The sequence below is a fragment of the Colossoma macropomum genome, unplaced genomic scaffold (assembly GCF_904425465.1).
Source record: "Colossoma macropomum unplaced genomic scaffold, Colossoma_macropomum, whole genome shotgun sequence".
Taxonomy (NCBI): Eukaryota; Metazoa; Chordata; class Actinopteri; order Characiformes; family Serrasalmidae; genus Colossoma; species Colossoma macropomum.
The window spans coordinates 7999898-8021696 of NW_023494803.1; the positions used below are offsets into that span (position 1 = coordinate 7999898).

Genomic DNA, 21799 nt, shown 5'->3' on the forward strand with positions numbered 1-21799 from the left:
TTTTATTTTTATCAGCTGGGACTCGGGTTAGGTGTCCCCAAACTTTGGACATCGTATGTACATTTGCTGTGTTTTGTGTTGTTCAGGCTTTCCTTTATATGCATGTGTAACAGGTAAAGAGGAGATTTTGACCCGGAAGGACTACGAATCCGCCTCCTTAATGGAAATTCGAGCGTTGCTGCGGAAACATGAGGCGTTTGAGAGCGACCTGTCAGCTCATCAGGACAGAGTGGAGCAAATCGCCGCCATCGCACAGGAACTCAAGTATGACCCTAACACTTCACTGCCCACATCCTGCTCTGTTCTGTCACACGTGCACAAAGTCTGCTCCAGTGTCACTGTTCTTATTTTGCGATATAATTTGTTTTTTGTTGCCATTATAATTAACTAAATAAGACTGTGATTAGATAATGTTAGCTAATTAGACAAGTGGGATCTGTTACTATTAACTGTTTAGTTTAGTGGTAGGGATGCACGATGATATCAGAATCATAGCAGTCGCAAACTGGAAGTGCAGCTTTTGATAATTTTCGGCCCCAGTGTTTTGGTGTCTGATGTTCCAGTGCATCTGTCCGGTACGAAAGAGAAAGAAAGGCTGGATTTTTTTTGCCAGAAATATTAAATAGGACTACAACAGAGTATCAAAATCTAACATTAACAAATAATTAGAATAGTAATAAAAATGAGAAACAGTGAATAAAAATGAAATTCTAAATTCTAAAATAAAAATACTGTTTTTTTCTTCGCTGTTCAGAACAAACATGTACTTTCTTTATTACCTTGTATTTTTTATGTTTAGTATGTTTATTTAAAAGCATAAATTATTATAAAAGCATATTAACAAAAACAAAAAAAAACAACTTTATTTCCGGTTTTTGGTTTTATTTCTCATCCAGTTGTGTCCTGAATTTTGGTTTCGGTCAGGAATTTTCATTTTGGAGCATCACTTTTGACAGCATTTGACTGATATTTCAAAACTACAGTCATGTGCAAAGGTTTGAACACCCCTGGTCGAATTCCATGTTTATTTGATTTTTTAAATGTGAAAATAGGTACGTAAAACTTCTACAGGGAGCACACTAAAATATTTCATTTTCCTGCAAATTTTAGTGCACAATTTCTATTTATTTGCTGAGTTTAACATAAAATATAAAATGTGCCATAACTTTTGCACAGGCTTCATTTTACGTGCAATATGTTAAATTCAGCAAGTAAACAGTGATTGTGCATTACAGTGTAGTGCTTTACTTACTGCACAATGTTTACTTGATAGCAGGGTACTGTGCAAAAATATCTGCATTAAATTCATTATACTGCATTTGTAATACAAAAATAAATATTACTCCAGGTAGATGTAGTTCCAGTATCTGCATTTAAAAAATGTTTATATATATATCTGCAGATATACCTGAAAAATATTGGATATCTGAATTACCTGAACCTACAATTCATATCATCCATATCAGTGCATCCCTAGTCTGTAAATCACCCCACATTATATCACAGTTACGTGATACTAGATGATAACTTTAATATGAACAGAGTTAAAAGTAGGTGGGCTATGTCCCCCGTAACCCCCACCCCCCCCACCCCTTCTTATATCTGTTTTGAGGCTGGTAGTCGCTGCCTGATTAGGCCTTTTGTATCCGCAGTGTAGTATTGTATGTGTCTGATTCTTTGCCCTTGTGCTTGACCGGCCATGTTTTGCCTCCTGGTGACCTGTAAAGATGAAATCACTTCATATCTATTACACACACAGATATACAGTGTGTGCTTACATGCATTCTCAGTGCTCTGTGTCACCGGTATTCTATTTTAACTTACATTATCTCCCTGTAAGCCTGTGTGTGTGTGTTTGGGAGTGGGGGTATAAGTGTGTGTGTGTGTGTGTGTGTGTGTGTGTGTGTATGTGTGTGAGTGAATGACACACACATTGTGAGTGAAAGATAAGCTGTAACCTTTCTGCCTCTCCATTCCGTAGCTGCAGGGTGATTTCTGCACTTGTCCTATCTCTCAGTCGGAGGCTAATCTCTCTGACCGCTCCAGCCAAACCCGAAAAGCTTTGCAGGCCAGCAGAGGAAACAGAGGACCATCCTCCCTGAAATAAAAACAAATACAGTTTAAACTGAAATTAGTGATGCGTATTCCCAATCAGTTGAAATGTTTGAGCTAAATAAATCAGTTGCTCTGAAACTCAAAACCCAGTTTTTGCACGTGACCTGGTGTCATGTAGGCTAATGGAATGTTTATATATTTTGTGTAAACTGACAGCTGGATTGAAAGCAAACCATTTTTTTCAGTCTTAGATTGTTGTGAACTTTCTCTGGCGACATGAACTGTCTGACCACTCATGAAAGCCAAGCTGACGGGTGTTTATGCTTTGTATTCAAGTATTTATTGAATGATTAATTTTAAAACTGCAATATATAAATGTAAAATTGTGTTACTTGAATGTCGTACACCTTTCAAGTAGCTGTGTTTTTGGCTAAATCTTCTTTAAGCAGTAATTAACCCAGAGTGGGGAAGCCGATGAGTGGCACTGTCAGAGTAATGCTATCACAGTACAGGTGATCGCACTGAGACGCTAGCGGAAATTAGCATTATCATGACGTTTAGTGACCAAAAACATGGTATAAGAAGATTTTCTCATCAAACAATGCTATATTATGATATTCACAGCTATACACAGTGATTGACAGAAAGTTCTGTCCTCCTTCAGTAGTAACTTTACACGGTTGCTTGGCAACAAACTCCAAACAAATTGATTATTAGTGATTATGCATTGCAAAGCAATGCAACCACCTGGAACACTACAGTAAAAACATAGCCACCTCTAGGAAAACACCTGGGATAGCATAGCAATCGCCTAGCAACCTCCTGGAATAGCACAGCAACCACCTAACAACAACCTAGTAACCACCTGGAATAACAATACCATAACACCCACCTAGCAACATCCTAGCAACCATTTAGGATACCGTAGAAACTACCTAGCAACTCACTAGCAACCACCTGGAATACAACAGCAACCACCTAGCAACAACCGAGCAACCATGTCAAAATACCATAGTAACAGCCTAACAACACCCTAACAACTGTTTGAGAATTACTTAAGCTGTGCTTAAAGCAGATTTAGCCAAAAACACAGCCACTTGAAAGGTGTATGACACAGCAACAACCTAACAACAACCTAGTAACCACCTGGAATAACAATACCATAAAACCCACCTAGCAACATCCTAGCAACCAGCTAGGATACCGTAGCAACTACCTAGCAACTCACTAGCAACCACCTGGAAAACCACAGCAACCACCTAGCAACAACCTAGCAACCATGTACAATACCATAGTAACAGCCTAGCAACACCCTAACAACTGTCTGAGAATTACTTAAGCTGAGCAATCACTCTGCACTTTTGTAGTCACTAAGTATAACTTGGCAATTTTATTGAAAATGTGTGTTTTAGCAAATTTTTTGTTGTTGCCATTTTATAGAAGCAACAAGCCACTTCAGGCTTTGCGTTACAGTGATTTACCAACTGGAAAAAAGGGTTTGATGTTCTCACGTCATGCCAAAGAACTCATGTTTCAAGTAGTTGCATACAATTTAAATATATTACATCAACACAATTGCTTTATTTACATTTACTTGGTTGGGCAATGGCTATATTCATGTTAGACATTTGATTGATTTGTAACCCTTAACCCAGATGAATCATGTAAATTTCAGTCACCAGTCAGAAACAGAGCTACAAAATGTGGCTTTATAAGGCTTCATTAATAACGAGGTCAAAAGGTTAGGAGAGTCGGTTATCTGTGCATGTTCTCTTTCCTGCACTCTTGGGGTGAGACGCTGTCCTGCAGTCGAAGATATGGTACACAAAAAAATGGGACACCCTATTATTTAAAATCTGAACAGCGTTGTTGTATATACACATTTGATCATGCATATTGGATTAATCCATGTCAGAGAAACCGTCAGGGTCTGAGTGTGGGTCTTCAGTTCCTCAGTCTCATAAACTGCACAATTTACATTAGTTTCATAGTAGATACAGAATAATTCACAGTAGTTGAAGTTGCACTACTACGTTTTTACATATTACAAATCAACATAATACTGATGAAGATATGATGACAATAGTAGATCATTCACTCACATCGGAAAACACGTCCTTCACCAAGTTTTGATTGAGTTCTCGTTGAATTCTCTTTCAATGCATTCACAAACATCAGATTCATCCGCTCGGGAAAAGGGTCTGAAGCACAACCCATGCTACTAAACGTTCTTCCACATGTTGCATGCAGTTACGAAACACCACATACACGCTAGGAGCTGTGATCACACTTGCCTTGAGCAGTGAGCAGCCCTATCCACAGCACCCGGGGAGCAGTTGAGGATTGAGCTGGCGACCTTCCGGTCACAGGGCTGGTTCCCTGACCTCCAGCCCCGGACTGCCCCAGCACGCCTTATAATAGAATGCCACTGATTTCAGTATATCTGCATTGTTAAGATGGAAGCAAAGTCATTCAGAGTGGCTTGAATGTGCACATGCAGGCTGTTTTGAGGCAAAATAGTCCTCAAACACATTGTTTTCAGATCGACTGCTATTGTACCATCATCAATGTCACATATAAAACTAATGAAAACATGGTTTTGTATACTATATTCCATTTCTGCTAATAAAGCCCCCCTAAATTTTAAACACTGCAGGTTTAACTGCCCACCAGTGCTAGTTACCATTCCTAGGGCGAGAGCAAAGTGTCCCTCAGGTCCACTACCCTAGCACAGTCTAGTTCTGGTCCTGCAGTGCCGAAGTCCAGCACAGTGGTGATTTCACAGCTCTAAATCAACAAACTGTGCTGGACTAAGACCCTGCTAGACAAGAACTGATCACCCCTTTCCTCAAACGTGAATTGACATGACGCTGCCTCTAAGCTGCACTTTCATCAGCACAGAAGGAGAAGGGCGAGAGGTGAGGAGGTGAACTGAATGGAGCTGTTGGGTTTCACTCTGTATGTGTATTTGCTTGGCCCCCTACAGTGAGTTGGACTATCATGATGTGGCTGCGGTGAATCAGAGGTGTCAGAGTATCTGTGATGTTTGGGACCATCTCGGGACGCTCACCCAGAAACGCAGAGAGGCACTGGAGGTACTCAGTGTGTGTGATGTAAACTGGTTATGTGTGACGTTAAAGGGCCCATATTTCTTTTATTTACATATAACATTTGAGTGGTTTTATGAACCAATCATAATTCTTTTTATGTGACCATTTTACAACCTTTTAGAATTAAAGAGGCTGTTTTTGTTGCCCTTAAGACTGACATAAATAAATGACCTCTGTTCTGAGGGGCTGTCCTACTTTGTGCCTCATTTACAAAGCATTGGCTGAACCACTTCTTATGACTTCAGCATGAATAGGTGTAGCTGAAACTGCTGTAGGCAGAATGATGTGTGTGTGTGTGTGTGTGTGTGTGTGTGTGTGTGTGTGTATGTGTGTGTGTGTGTGTGTGTGACATCACAAAAATAATGAATGTAAAAAAAGTTTATATATCTATCCATGATATGGGCTCTTTAATCAATCGATCAATCAATCAATCAATCACTCAATCAATCAGTCAGTCAGTCAGTCAGTCAGTCAGCTTTCTTTTTGAGGGTGACCCTCACTTACAATGTAGCCTCATACAAAGCATTATACAAAAAAAGCATTATACAAAAGAATTATACCAACCCAAAGGATTGAAAAGAGAAAATATAAATTTATGGTAGTAAAACTAAATAAATAAGACCAAAAAATATATTATTTGTGCATAAGACAAATAAAAATTAGTAACTTTAAGACAAATAAGATTAACAATTCGAAACAACTAAATAAAACTATTTACAAATTTAGTAAGAAAAATAAATAAATAAAATAAAATAACTAAGTAGGGTGAGAAAAAGATAAAATATAAAACATTAAATATAAAATATAAAACAATGCAAGTAACGATAAAATAGTAAAATAATTAAAAATATATCAAATAAATGATACCAATACATTTTTTGGTGATAACAATAAAAATAACAAATCAACCAAGAAAATAACAACAATTTACATAATTATCTCTTTACCACAAATTTAGTCTGTTAGCCAAAACATATTTGGTATCTCAAGTTTGCGTCTTTAGTTTGGTGCTGGAGCTACAAGGCTAATGTTGCTAACAAGTGGTGGAAGCTCATACACCACCAGTTAGCACTTTACAGACATGTGGAGGGAGTATAAACTTCCACCACCAGGCTTGTTTCAGATTTTTTGCCAGACTATTAATTTAAACGGCTGTATCCATAAAATAATTTATTTATTTATTCAGCTGATCTCTTATGTTTCCATAACTATAATAAGTGCAGTAAGTGCCTGTTATCTCTCACACACTGATGTGGAAGTGTGTCCATGTTCCTGTCTGTGTGTTATTAGAGGACCGAGAAGCTGCTGGAGACGGTGGAGCAGCTGTTCCTCGAGTATGCGAAGAGATCAGCTCCCTTCAACAGCTGGCTGGAGGGAGCCATGGAGGACCTGCAGGACATGTTCATAGTGCACACCATCGAGGAGGTCCAGGTACAGACACACATGCACACTAATAGATATTTACAGTGTATTATTATTGTATATTAGTTACATTTTTGTTCCCCAAATACCTTTGAATGGTAGAGTGTACAGAAAGCCTGTTCCCGCCAGGTAATGGCAGCATTCAGAAAACATGTCAAAAAGTTTGACTTAGTATCTCAAAATAATGATTTATTTTCTAAAAATGTTGGCTTAGTATATTAAAATAATCACAAATTTTCTGAAAATGTTAACTGAGTGTTTTAAAATAATAATTTTCTCAATATTTTGATTTTGAGATTTTAAGTTATTAGGACAATAGTCTAACACACATGTTGAAATAATGAGTTCATAAATTTCAAGAAAGAAAGTTGTTATTTTGGAAAGATAAGTGATTACTTCAACATATTAGGTCAATATTTTGTAAAAATAAGTCATTGTTTTGACATAGTAGGTCAAAATTCTAATAAACATATGTGATTATATTGACATAAAAAGTCAAAATTTGGAGAAAATAAGTCATTATTATTATTTCAACATAGTAAGTAAAAATTCCAAGAAGGTTTCTAAACGTTCTCTCATCTTTATTTGCATCTCTCTCTCTCTCTCTCTTTCTCTCTCTCTCTCTCTCTCTCTCTCTCTTTCTCTCTGTGATTAGAGTCTATTGGCGGCTCATGAGCAGTTTAAGTCCACTCTGCCAGAAGCGGACGCAGAAAGGCAGGCCATACTGGGCATCCAGCAGGAAGTGCAGAAGATCTTCCACAGTTACGGTATTCATGGCAACCTCACCAACCCCTACAGCACCATCAGCCCTGAGGAGATCCTGAGCAAGTGGGAAAAGGTGGGGCGCACACACACACACACACACACACACACACACACACACACACAGAGCCTGCCTGAATGTAATATCATATAACATTGTATAAAATTGTATAAAATTATAAAAATTTATACTCTTTTTTTGCCCTTGTTTTAACTTTTTCTTTAACATTTCTGTTTGCTGAACAACTTTCATATTGTACCTTTTTTCCTCCGACACATATTAGTCGATTTTTTATGCAGTCCTGAACCGTGACCTCCTCTGATCATGAGGATCATTTCATGAATTGTTTATTTATTTGACTTGTTTCAAGATTTGGATGATTTCTGCACACATTTGTTCATTCATAAATGTCTGTGTGGCTGTGTGTGGTTTTATTCTGTGCTCTGTCTATGTGTTTGTAGGTGAAGAAGCTGGTTCCTCAGAGAGATGGCGCTCTGCAGGAGGAGTTAGCGCGGCAGCACGGTAACGAGAGGCTGCGGCGGCAGTTTGCTGCTCAGGCCAACCTTATCGGGCCCTGGATACAGACCAGGATGGAGGTAGGGGGCTTACGTGACCCTACATATCACTTCTGTCTGAGGATACTCAGCATGTGTTAATATAACTACTAATATAAGTACAGGTATGCAAGAAATTTGCTGCCAACTGCATATGGTTGTCCTGCTCACAGAATTTGGCCAGAAAGCAATGTATTATTTTTTACTGAATTACATTTTTACACAAATGAACAAATATTCAGTTAATATGTCCAATAAAAACTAATTATGGAATCCAAATTTGTCTTTAACACTTACAGGTTATTTAAAAAGCCTCAAGGATGAAGCTTTAGCATTAGCTAGAACAGTGGTTCTAAACCCAGTCCTCAGGGCCCCCCAGACGGTCCACATATTTGACGGTCCACTGTCTGGGGGCCCCTGAGGGCCAGGCACCACTGAGCTAGAAAACAGTCACTAAGTTATTAGCTATAGTGGCTTTAAATGGTAATATAGTGAAAGTGCTGAGTAAAAGCAACATGACATTTGGCTTACAGTGGATTAAAAATAATAATAAATTGGCGTTGAACATCAGCATATTTGGCTTATAAAATGGTTGATTCCATGATTCAAAGTACTATGCTAAATAAAACCAATTGATTATAGACTTTAAATCCCATGTGTCAAACAAAAATCAGGCCCGTAGCAGAATCTTATCTGGCCTGTGAAATTATTTACACTTTTTATTTATATTAGCTCGTTTGACAATGTACTGCACTACAATCCCCAGCATGCACTGTAGCATAATGTGTGTAATGTAATGTAGCATATTGTAATGTGCATAAATGTTGTGTACTCTAGCCTATAAATGACTGAAGAACTTGCTGTATTGTTTTTATATGATGTTGCAGCACTGATGTCAGCCAACTTCTTAGAATTTCAACGCTCCCAGCTCAAAACACCTTCCCCATCCCTGCCTGTGTCTTAAGGTGGAACTAGAGCAGAGGTGCTCAGCTCTGGTTATGTGTGAATAGAAATTGACTGGTACTTTGTCCATGATATATGACAGGAGATTGGACGCTGCTCTCTAGAGATCGGAGGTACTTTAGAGGATCAGATGACTCAGCTGAAGCAGTACGAGCATGTGATCGTCAGCTACAAACCCAACATCGACAAACTAGAGGGAGACCACCAGCTCATCCAGGAGTCCCTCATATTTGACAACAAACACACCAACTACACCATGGAGGTACACATTAAAATACATATGATTGGTGAATGGATGGATTGTTTACACTATACTACCTTTTTTGTGCTTATCTTTCATCCATACATCTGTCCGTCCATGTTTCTCTCTCTCCAGCATATCCGTGTTGGTTGGGAGCTGCTCCTGACGACCGTCGCTCGCACCATCAACGACATCGAGACTCAGATTCTGACCCGCGACGCTAAAGGCATCAGCCAGGAGCAGATGAATGAGTTCCGCTCCTCCTTTAACCACTTCGACCGGGTACTGTGCTCAGATCAGTCTTTAAGCCCTACTACAACTACAAATTCAAGAACTACAACTACAACAAACTACAGCTCATAAGTGAGGTCTCAATATTTATAACTGAGAAATAAACCCGTATTTTGAAGTTCAGATTTACTAATATTTTGTGCCGTTGCAAAAGTGACTGTTCTGATTTTCTAAGGCTTTTTAGCACCTATAATAAGAGGAAAGGGAGCGGAGCTCCTCTTTTGCGCATATGCGACGTTATTATTATAGGAGCTTCCCTCTCAAAGCTCAAAATACTTTATTATTATGAAGCACATTCTGATTTACTCATGCTGATAGTAAATACTGACTGTGCATTGTTTAACGCTTCAGAACTTCAGAGTTCATCAGACCTATTTACCTATTTATTTTCAACTTTGATGATGGCAGTAAAAAAACTGAACAGAAAAACTGTTACAGAAATGCCACAATCATGGTTTGATACATGTAGCTAAGAAGACACGTTCACCAGTTCAGATCATACAGTTACTAATCAAGCAGGACGCTCTCAGTTTACATGCTCACTACAAGCAATCTGTTCCAAAATGATGTGCATACGTAGAGAACCGCTTAGTGTAGACGTTACCATGACAACCAGCATCACGTGAGTCCAGTCAGAGTGAGATGAGCAGCAGTGAGCAGTGTTTGTGTTTTTAATTACCTTAAAATGATGTCAGACTCAGGAAAACCTTCACATGTCCTTATTAAAGAAGGCAGAGAGGAAGACGTCATGTTCTGAGACACATAAGCTGGACTCCCGTCCCACCGCCGTCTTTTAAAGATCAGAGCATAAACTTCGTCTCCTCTGCAGACCAGTTTCTGCTCCGCCATGTTGAACGCAGTAAACTTTCACTATGACACGATGCACATGATCAGAACATACTTAAACTTTCTGATTGGGAATGTAATCAGATACAGGCGTTAACATGGTTATTATTCTTCTATTTAATGGATTATTGACAGGATTACCCACCTCGTTTAGTCGGATATAAATTATATTCCGAATGGCCTCAATCAGACCAGTCTATTCTGATTGAGGTGTTTACATGGACATATTCTATTCCAATTGAGTTATTAGTTGGAGTATTAACGGATTATTAGGCTGCATGTAAACGTGGTCAGTGAAATTTTTACAATTTCACACAATTCCCAAAGACGCAAGTTCAGCTCAAACCAAAAACAGTTTTGAATACCGACTGAAAGAGTAAACGATAATATTGCAGTAAATTTTATCCATAGCTAAGACTAAGAAATAATTCTACCAAATAATATTGATCATCGCACATAATCACATTCTTATTTTTATAACTTTTTATATGGGCATGTAATATTTGTATGTGAGAGAAATATTTTGCAATTTATTTCTTTATTCTTTATGGTTTAATTGCAGTTAATAAACAGTTGTAGTACAGATTACCAAGAGTATAGTTGTCTGTACAGCCGTCACATTTTAGAAATGTTTATTCAAGTTTTCTGACTGCATTATTGAAAGGCCCATCATTTACTAGGTTATTGTGCTGCGTTAGAATGTTAGTACAGTTAACATGTGCAGCTTTAATTACAGTAGCTTTCATGATTAATGGCTAATGCCTTCAGGAATTATTGTGTTGAAATTGGTTAATTTATACGTTCTGTTTTCTGTGATTTGGTGTTTATGTGTTTCTGTTCATGTCTATCTCTGCATATGTACCCCTGTGTGCATAAATGTGTGCCCTTTGACCCTGACGGTACAGAAGAAGAACGGAGCGATGGACACCGATGACTTTAGGGCCTGTCTCATCTCCATGGGCTACGACCTGGTAAGGGGCTGACTGCCACAGTCCAGTCTAACAGGGCCTACTACTACTACTATTTAGATATGTTCAGTGGAGTATTTCACTAGATAATGCGGTTTCTGCTCACAAATGAGACCTAGTGGGGGAATTTGTTTACTAGCCAGTCAAACGTTTGGACACACGTGACTTAAAGGGGAATTCCACTGATTTTTCAAAATTTCTACATAATTCAATCATTACCTTGCAAATAAAGTCAGGTTGTTTTGATGCAAAGTACTCCATTCTAGAGAAACTTAGTTGTTCACAGTGGTGGTGATAGGAACCAGACATATGCTGAGCTGAAAGATTAATCGTTTTTGTATCGAAAGCGCAATTTGAATACAATTTTCAAATCGCAAGAGCTGCAGTTTATAATATATAATACATTATCAACAATGTTGTCATAAGTTTTAAATGGAAAAAAAATGTAAACTAATAACACAGAGTTTGTAAGCTGCCTGAAGATGAGTATAGGCCTCAGCATACGTCTTGCGAAACAAAATTCTTGACGGTTGTGCGAAGCCGCATGCTTTCTGCGGTTACGTGTCGCCTGTCGCGGATGCTCCACGTGACGCTATGACATTTTATGAAAAGTTTCATGACTGCTGGAAAACGGTTCTTTCACAGTTCTAACTATGGTGACGTTTGGGTTCATAATGCTGCCACCATTTAAGGTGGAGCGGGAAAATTGAACAAGAAGCTGTTGAAGAGAAAGCCAACTTCAGCCTCGTCCTCTTGTGAACCTAAATATAAGATAACCTGTATGTTTTGGTGCTAAGTACTAGTTAGTATTACTGAATAACAGACTTAACATCCTACATTTAGGAAATATTCATTGTTTATTTCACAAATGTTTCACAGTGAAACATTAGTGTGTCTGCCAAAGCTGAATCTTCTCAAAGTTGTCCATCTTTGTTTCATGGCACGCCTCTTTTTTAATGACCAATCGGAGGCTTTCACGCGTAGTGTCTTCATCCACAGAGTTCACCCTGCTGCCATGTGTGCAACAAGGCAAACTAAGCCTCCGTGCAACGTCTGCGGTTGTACGTGTTCTCCGCTATTACATCACTTTGTTTGCTGAAGCCAGGCGAACACCGTCTCCGCAAGAGTCTGCTGAGGCCTTTAGACCAGTCAGAAGCAGCAAAACACCCATGTTCTGTATATGTGACATCACAACCATCACAACTAACTGGTAGTCTGATGCACTCAGCGTTCAAACTTCATCCCAGAAAAAGTGTGTGGTTGTGGTTGGTATAGTGCAGTGTGTAACACCTCTGCCTTCTATGCTGTAGACTGGGGTTCAAACCCCACCTGGGTAAGCACCCTGCACTATACCAATAAGAATCCTTGGGCAAGACTCCTAACACTACCTTCGCCTACCTGTGTAAAATGATCAAATTGTAAGTCGCTCTGGATAAGAGCGTCTGCTGTAAATGTAAGGTCCAACATTACACTGATGAAGTGGATGTTCTGCTCTTCTTGGGCAAAAAAAACATTACTGCATTTAAATCACGATATTGGTCAGCAAAATCACAATTCCATATTTCCCCCAAGTCATTCAGCCCTAATCTGAGTTCAGTGGCTCTAAACGCCTGATGTCTGAGACATTGTTTTATGGGAAAGTTTTAGCCTAAAATGTGTTTTATAACGTCTATTCATGGTGGAGAGGTACATGCAGGGCAAAATAGTCCCCAAAGGAAACTTTTTTTTTTTAATTTATCACTATTACACGATTATCAACATTGCAAATAAAACTCAAAAGATGCAGTGAACTCAGGTTCGTTGGTGGTTTTGCCACAGATCACATATAGCAAAGTAACATCATCCTTTATAACAGCGCTACAACAAGCTCTACAAAGACATACCCCAAATGCTAACGGCTAAGCACTAATCGCAGCAGCTACAAACGGATAAGTCACTACAGCTGTGAACTAACCCACGTCTGTGAATGTGAAACTAGCTCAAGGATTCTAAAGGCCTTAACAACAGTTATTAAAGTAGGTCTGTTACAGTTATTACATAATCTCCTGATGTAGGCTGGGCAATATGACAATATATATCATTATTGTGATAAATTATGTCACAGTACAATACAATATGCTTTTCTGAATATATCGTGGATATTATTAGTGCTTGTAGAACACTGACCAACTGCAGGTTTCATTCTAAAGAGGACAAAATTAGCTTGATTTAATTTGATTTAGTGCAACACAGTGTGCAAATTACTGAATACAAAAAAAAAGTGTTTTTGATAGTATTTTTTAAAATGTACCACTCCTGGTTCTTTTTTCTGTTCCTGATCCGATGTCTGAAAAATATTGTGGCCAGTTGTGTATCGTGCAAATTTCTTTAAGTATCGCAATATTATATTTTTGCCGTATCACCCACCTCTAGCCTGACTAAGCTGAAACTGAAGGAGTACACAGACGCCCCTACACAACAAAAAACTAAACTAAGTTTTCCGTTTCCTTTTATTATAAGGTGGACGTGTTTTGGCTCTTCCCTACCATAACATGAGCCAAAACGTCCAACTTAGAATAAAAGAGTAAACACTAACAATTAGACACGTTTACCACACGCTGAATGCTGTCAAATGTCGCTCTCTCAGACTTGAACACAGTATGTTTCACTCACACATACACACACTGTGTAGAAGTAAATTGACCATGATAGAGTGCCATATTGATATTTTGAACACAAAATTAATCTCTAATGTATATCTGTGTGTGTGTGTGTGTGTGTGTATCTGTGTGTGTGTGTGTGTGTGTGTGTGTGTGTGTGTGTATCTGTGTGTGTGTGTGTCAGGGCGAGGTGGAGTTTGCCCGGATCATGATGCTGGTTGACCCGAACGCGACGGGGGTCGTGACTTTCCAGTCTTTCATCGACTTCATGACCAGAGAGACCGCGGACACTGACACGTCCGAGCAGGTCGTCGCTTCCTTCAGGATCCTTGCTGCAGACAAGGTGAGTGTGTGTCTGTGTGTAATACTGTTTTACAAAATTTGCTTCACGTATACTGCAAAAGCTTGGAGTCAGTACTGTCAATAATATTACACCAATAATGTGTAGGTAATGGTTATAATACAGTCATGTGCAAAACTTTGGGCAGCTCTGGTTCCATGTTTTGTTGATTTTCTAAGCATAAATAAGTAAACACACCCTCCAAAGGTTGTTAACACACTTCTGCACCTTATAATATACAATTACTGTTTATGCGCTTAATTCTCATATAATTTTATTACAATTTCTTTAATTATGGACCATAAATTATAAATGTAAATAAAAATTGTGCAGTAAAATTTATGCCAAATTAACTGTGTTCTCTGTAGAGGATGTTTAAACATATTTCCACTTAGAAAATCAACAAAACTTGACATTCTTTTTTCAATATCATTGATATTAATCCATATCAGTCACAAATATTCATATTGGCTGGTAGCAGATATTGAACATGTGGTGGATGTACAGACATTGAGAGCTGTAATCAACAGTATTTTTGCTGTCGTTTCTTTTTCCTCCAGCCATATATCCTGATAGATGAGCTGAGGAGAGAGCTGCCCCGGGACCAGGCTGAGTACTGCATCTCCAGAATGCCGCCCTACACCGGTCCTGGGGCCGTCCCGGGAGCCCTGGACTATACCGCCTTCTCCACCGCCCTCTACGGAGAGAGTGACCTTTAACCTGACCGCTGCTTGAGTTTGTCCCATGATTGACACCCCCACCTCGCCCAACCTCCCGCACCCAATGAATGGTCCATAAGTTAAATCATGTAAACTGTAATAAAAAATAATGATGTGAAAACTATGTGGAGCTGAATTGCAGAATGCAAAACATCTTAATGAATTAGGACAGAGGACACGGAATTTGAAAAACTTTTTAATATTTAAAAATTTCAGATCAGATTTTGGAGAAACCTGTGTAAAGAAATATGTCCATTAGGTTCACTGTTTTCAACAAATATCCAGAATGTTTTTCTCTTTCTTTGTGCCACACTTACACCTTTATTTCCAGTGATGAAATTTAAGCTGAACACAAATCAGTGCTGAATGTACTGCTCTAATGCTACACATGCATCTCTGTAGTTCTACAGTTTTAGCAGTTAATGTGAAAATCTAGTCTTTATAATCCTCGATTTATTTCTCATGAGTTTGAAATAGACTCACAATGTTGGAACAGGACATTTAACCATGGTTTTTGTTTGTATAACAACGTAGTAAAGACTTTATTTCAGCAGTTTCACTAAAGCACTGTGCTGTAGATGGAAATAATTTACAGTTGGACACCATTTATCAGTGTGAAATAAAACAGTAAAGACTACGCGCTGGTGTGGAGTTCGGTTTTATATTAGACAGTTACTGTATTACATGAACGCCTAAGTCCCTTCAAATTCCACTGAAAAATCTGCCTTTTATCTACAGACATATTTCTTAGAAATATAAACTAATGCAAACTTACATTATTTCTTAATTACTTGAGTGATAAAAAAGATTTAAAAGCTTATAATTGGCAATAAATTCACAAATCCAAATGCTAAGAAGAGCCATTTTGTCCTTTCAACAAAAATCTAACCACTTTGGGAGCCACAACATTTTATGTTCATTTCAAGTAAGATTTTACCATCTTGGCTGTAAATATGTCTCAGTATGTGCTAATGACTTAGTGTAGACTAACAAATATAGTATCAATGAAAACGCAGACTTACTTTGCTCTGCTTTAAGCTTTAGCTTAGCTACAGCTGCTTTTCTCACATCTCTGGCGGGAAACTTTTCTGCAACAGTAGAACAGTTTCTTGTAAAATGTTTCTCAACAATCTACTTTTTACAAGGCTAAAGTCGCTTCTCATTCGCCAGCTTCTTATTCTAATTTTCTTGCTCCACCTTAAATGGTGCCTGAGGCACCAGAATGTAACGGCGAGATTGTTGTCTACGTTGCTATGTGACCAGCAGACCGTGCACTAACCTTTAGTGTTAAAGGGTGAATTAGCAGCGTTTAAGACCATTTATGAATTAACTCCAGCATTTAGAACCATTTATTGTTTGACCTTTGTGTTACAAGGCTCAGCAAAACATTATGTTACTGCAAATGATGATTATTTTATTTTTACCTAAAAATCTAATTCTACTGTGGAGCCACAAGAGGGCATTAAAAGAGCCACTTGTTGTCGACCCCTGGTCTAGTATATAGAGTCATATACAAAAGTCTGAACACCCCAGGTCAAATGACATGCATTGTTAATCTTCTTAGTAAAAATACGTTAACATATCCTCTACAGTAAACATATCTAAATATGACACTTTTCTGTAGAATTTAATATACAATTTCTATTAATTTGCTGACATATTGGAAAAAGATAAAGATATAAAATGACATAAAATATAAAATGTGCCATAACTTTTTCACAGGCCACGTTTTTCCCCAGTATGTTAAATTCAGCAAATAAACAGCATCTATGTATTACAATGTGCAGAAGTGTGTTTTCTGTAGAGAATGTGTTAACTTATGGTCACTTCAACAAACTTCCTATGGTCAAATCAACAAACATACGACTGCACAACTTCAACTCAATTTCATTTAGTGCACATGTGTCAGGCTCCAGTCCTCGTGGGCCAGAACTCTGCAGACTTCAGCTCACTGCCTCATTAAGCACACCTGATTCAGCTCATCAGCTAATTAGCCAGGCCTTCATGAACTGAATTGAGAGCGTTAGATGAGGTAAACACTGATCTCCACAGCACTTTGGCCTGGAAGGTCCCCAGTTTGACACTGATTCACTGCATCATCACGACGTTTTTGTTTCAAGTCAGAAAGTTTAAACAGCTCTGTTTATATGTACTTTTGAATTTTCATTGTATATGAATGCATTTGAAATGAGTTGTACGAGTTGTGCTGAGTTCTGAGTTTTGGATCGACATCTAAAAAGAAAGTGGACCTGGTATTCCTGGATCAAAGGTGAGATTAATAGAACGTTGATAAGTTTTGATAAAAATTCAAGTAGTTTCAAGCAGCGTGAAAGAGGCTTTTACAAATCCATTTCAAAAAGGACCCTTAATAAACCACAGCAACAATTGATTCAATTCGTGTTGGAATTGAATCCCCTCAGTTTGTGAGGGAAGAAAGCAGGCATTCATTTTTTAAAATGAAAAGAGAATGCTAACCAACTGGGAGAATTTCCAAAAATTCTGCATTCATGTATGAAATATTTAGCCAAAATTGTAATATTTCCTTAAGAATGAAAATGCCATATTTAATGAATTTATACTCCGTCCGATCATTCGTATGTCCAGATCTTTGCAAAACCTTGTAGACAGCTTGAGTAAAACAGATGTTCTAATGATTCTAGGTCTTCTTCACAGAGAGTGCATATATTAAAAACTACATTAAGTTAAATCTGCGCCTTAAGAATTGATTGCATGGATGCTGATAACTTTATAATGCACTTAGCTTAGAAATCGAAGGGAAACAAAAAAATAAAGATAGCAGTATCTTATTTGAATTTTAGCTGTTTCCACTTTTGTACAGACTAACACCAAAGTTTCTCATTCTGAAAGAGGATGGAAATAATTTTGTGGTCACCAAAGGTCTTATAACCTTAAAAGTTTGGTGCCCTATAGTCACTAATGGTATTCTGTGTTTTCCTGAAGGGCTGATATCACAGTGTAAAGGATTCTAATGGTTTAACAGGTGTTCTGGGACCGATTCCAGATGCCTCTGATGGTTTCCTAATGAGATCTAAAGGTGTCCTACAGGAACAAGCCAATTCCTATTAAAAACCTAATCAGGCCTACCTCCTCCAAAAATAACACTGCAAAGAACTGTTAATTAAAAATGAAAACAGTAGACTTCGAGAATAAAGTTGCAATATTTTGAGAATAAAGTCATAATATTTTGAGAAAAAATTTGAAGGATAAAGTGGGCTAACGGTAGGGGGGCTGCCATAACGCGTTGGGGTCTCGGTTGCTGTACTGGCGCCAGAGTCCCACTCACTCCTGTCTGCTTGTGGATCGATCATTTTGATTATCATTCTCACTATCTGTGAAACTTCATGCCCTCTTTGAATGGCGCGGAGATGTAGCCCCGACAGCAGTGTAGACGACCCTGCCTGAGATTCTCCTTCAGCAAAACAGACAGATAGTTTCCTCCATCTGGCTCCTTATTCTGAATAAACACAGTTTCCTGCTCAGCCGTTTCAGCTGGTTCTTATACTAATAACAGGCTGGTGCTGATGTACCAGGAGAGACAGGGAGACTTTCTTTCTAAGTCTCATATGAAAGTCTTATATGAAAGTATAACTCCACCAACTCCTCAACTCCCTCATTTTAACACGAGGAGGTGCTGCCTTCCCTTTGCAAAGCCTTTGTGATCCTTCCTGGCATTAATGCCACTTTAATGTTGTAATTCTACGACTTTTCCTCTTGAAATATTACAACTTTTTTTTCTCAAAATAGTATGACTTTTTTCTTGAAATATTATGACTTTATTCTCGAAATACTACGACTTTATTCTCGAGTCTACTATTTTTATTTTTATTAGCAGTGGCCCTAAAACAAGTTTAGAGTGTATGAGGATTCGTCTATTTCAAATGGTTCTAAATTCACCTTATTATGGAATAATGTTGCTTGAATATTCTACAAAACCTTTCACTCTAATTTTGAACATCCCCACTTTTTTGAGTGTGTAGCGCATGAGAAGGAGCTTTCAGTGAAAGATCCACAGTTGTCACCGAATGTATAGATACTGTGACGTTGAGGGATCTCAGGAGAAACTTAGACGACTCGAGGTTCCGGTCCAAAACTCGGCTTTGCTGAAGAATTCACCAGAGCAGCAAAACCAAAAGAACAGGCGCACACTCACTGTTGACTCCCAGTGACCAAAGTGTTAGCCAGCTAAGCTAAAACACACACAGCTTTCCTCCCCACCACTACTCCTACCATGTTAGTGCCCTCAAAATAAAAGTCCTTATCTAAACTAATTTAGAACATCCAAGCATAAACATTAATTCAAAGTTAATATTAAATCCTTTAAAATGTTCTAGGAGGAAAATGAGTCAGTTATGTTGTTTGGGCTAATCATCACGGAGTACACATATGTGATTAATAAATTAACAGATTTATAGAAAGGTTTTTTTTTCTCTTTTAGGCCCTAAAAATATACAAAGGGCCAGTAAAACTCTGATTCACTGGCCCAGGGGGCCAGTAGGAGAAAGATTTTACACTGGACACTATATACCACCAGATAAAAACAGCAATACCATTATAAAAATAGCAATCACTAATGATTCTATGTGAAAAGGTTTGCACTTCATTAACACAGTTAACACAGTTAACACTGTTAACTTCATTAACAGTTAATTATACTATACTACTTCCAGTGTGCTAACATCAGACATATATCAAAGCCATTAAGTTGATGACATCATAATGATTTTTTTTTTAAACTGGCCCATATTTATGGTTTGTCATTACTTGTCAATATTTTAGTCTACATCATCTCAGGAACGATTTTTAGGAACTTCTTTAGAACCCAACTAATAACAGTATATTGTCCTTTCTGTGTGGGGTTTGCATGTCCCCCCCCCCATGTCTGTATGGGTTTCCACCCACAGTCCGAAGACAATGAGTCAGGCCAAGTGGACACACTAAATTGCCCCTAGGTGTCAGTGTAGGTGAATGTATATATATATATATATATGTATATATATATATATATATATATATATGTATATAGTGTATGTATAGTAGTGTGTGTATACATAAATGATGTCCATGTAAAATGTATGTATGTATGTGTGTTGCTTTGGCAACAGTTAATTGCACTTCATGCCAATAAAGCTATTTATAATTGACAAATTCAAATTTGTCTGTTAGCTTCACTGCTACAGATACTACCAGGTGATCTGAAATTGAAGTTTGACTGCCATAGAAACAGTAACTAAGTGAGACGGAACTTGATGACATCACAATGGATGACACTTGCATATATACAGTGTGTGCTGAGCCGGGACTTCTTTTCTGTGTCGAGCAGAGCGCCAGAGGTTTGTGGAGATTAAAGCCATTAAATCAACTACAACAGCAAAAGGATTTGCTTTCTACAATAAGAGGGAGAGGAAAACGAATCAGCGTAGACTAAAAGTAAGCTAACCCTCCTTCTAAGTTGAAGCTCTTTTTTATTGTATTGACATTTTGTGATCAAAATACTGAAATTGTTTACTTTATCCAGTGATGTCACACGATAAGCTGCTGATGAAAAACCAAATCAAAGAGGTGAAGACGTGGGTCCTCGAGAAACTGCTGAAAGAGAGAGAATTCAACAGGACTGAAACTGAACTGCGGTCCACAGGAGCTCTCAAAGACTGGTACAGAGAGAGCGAGAGGAGGATGAAGAAGGAGAAACACTCCTGGATGGAGGAGATGGAGAGGCTGAGAACAAACGTAGAATCCGTGAAGGACAAGATGATGGTGATGAAAGCAGAACACCTCAGAGAGACGGAGAAGCTGATGGAGGAGAAGAAGAACCTGAGGATGGAGGATGAGAGACGAAAGAAAGATGAGAACATCTGGAGGAAGGAACGAAGGGTGCTGGAGGAGAGGTTGAAGGAGATGGAGAAAAAGATCTCTGAGATGGAGGAAGCCTGGGAGAGAATGGAGAAGGAGCGAGAGAGAGAGAGAAAGGAGATGAGAGAATGCAGGAAGAGGCTGCAGACGGAGAGAGAGAAGCAGAGAGAGGAGATGAAGGAATACAGAGAGAGGATGGAGAGGGAAAGATCGGAGGAGAGAAAGAAGATGGCTAAATATATAAAGAAGGCAGAGGAGAAACAGAAGGAACTGGAGAAGGAGAGTAGGCTCATGATGGAGGAGAGGAAACAGATGGAGGAAGAGAGGGGGAAGATGGAGGAGGAGTGGATGAAAGGGAAGAAATGGATGGAGCAATACAAGCAGGAGGAGGAGGCTGAGAAGCTGGAGCTGAGGAGAATGATCTGGTGGATGAGGAGCGAGAGAAACGAGGATAAGAAACAACTGAAGGTCCATCAAGACAGTCAGGAAGTGTGGATGAGAAAGATGGAGAAGCTGAGGAGAGAGGTGGATGAAAAGCTAGAGATACAGAAAGAAAAGATGGAGAGTGAATTCAAAGAGAGGGAGAGGACGAGACTGAGAGAGTGGGAGAGAGAGAAAGAGATGATGAGGATGGAGAGTCGGATGGAGGTGGATAAGATCAGAACGGAGGTGGAGAAGGAAAGAAAGAGGATGAAGGAGGAAACAGAGAGAGAGCAGCAGAAGCTGGAGAGGAGCAAGTTTTTACACCAACTGCAGCTGGAGGCCAAGTTTGTAAAGGCGTTTGCCGAAGTCGAGGCAAAAGCTGAGGAACCACGGAGGCGAATGCTGGCGAGATGGAGGGAGAGAATCTGTGAGGAGTGGAGGAGAAAAGAGAGGATGGTCAAAAAGGACAGAAACAGCCCTGAAAATATGAACCTCAGAGTGGGAGAAGACCAGCAGAGCCAGAGCAGAAGCTCCATGGAAGCAAGCGGTGGAAACGAGAAGGAAGAGAGGAAAAAGAGGAAGAGTGTGTTCAGC

At 38.8% G+C, this 21799-nt stretch overlaps 1 protein-coding gene across 1 annotated transcript in view; it reads left to right on the top strand.

Moving 5' to 3' along the window:
• Window positions 1-14911, top strand: part of actn2b (actinin, alpha 2b) — a 38091-nt gene extending 23180 nt beyond the window's left edge. The window contains exons 12-21 of the mRNA XM_036594155.1: window positions 114-264; window positions 5042-5150; window positions 6456-6596; window positions 7243-7425; window positions 7812-7946; window positions 8950-9129; window positions 9244-9390; window positions 11151-11216; window positions 14037-14195; window positions 14753-14911. Of these exons, the coding sequence (XP_036450048.1) occupies window positions 114-264; window positions 5042-5150; window positions 6456-6596; window positions 7243-7425; window positions 7812-7946; window positions 8950-9129; window positions 9244-9390; window positions 11151-11216; window positions 14037-14195; window positions 14753-14911 (1430 nt within the window). The remainder of the gene's footprint in view (window positions 1-113; window positions 265-5041; window positions 5151-6455; window positions 6597-7242; window positions 7426-7811; window positions 7947-8949; window positions 9130-9243; window positions 9391-11150; window positions 11217-14036; window positions 14196-14752) is intronic.
• The last annotated feature ends 6888 nt before the right edge of the window (window positions 14912-21799 follow it).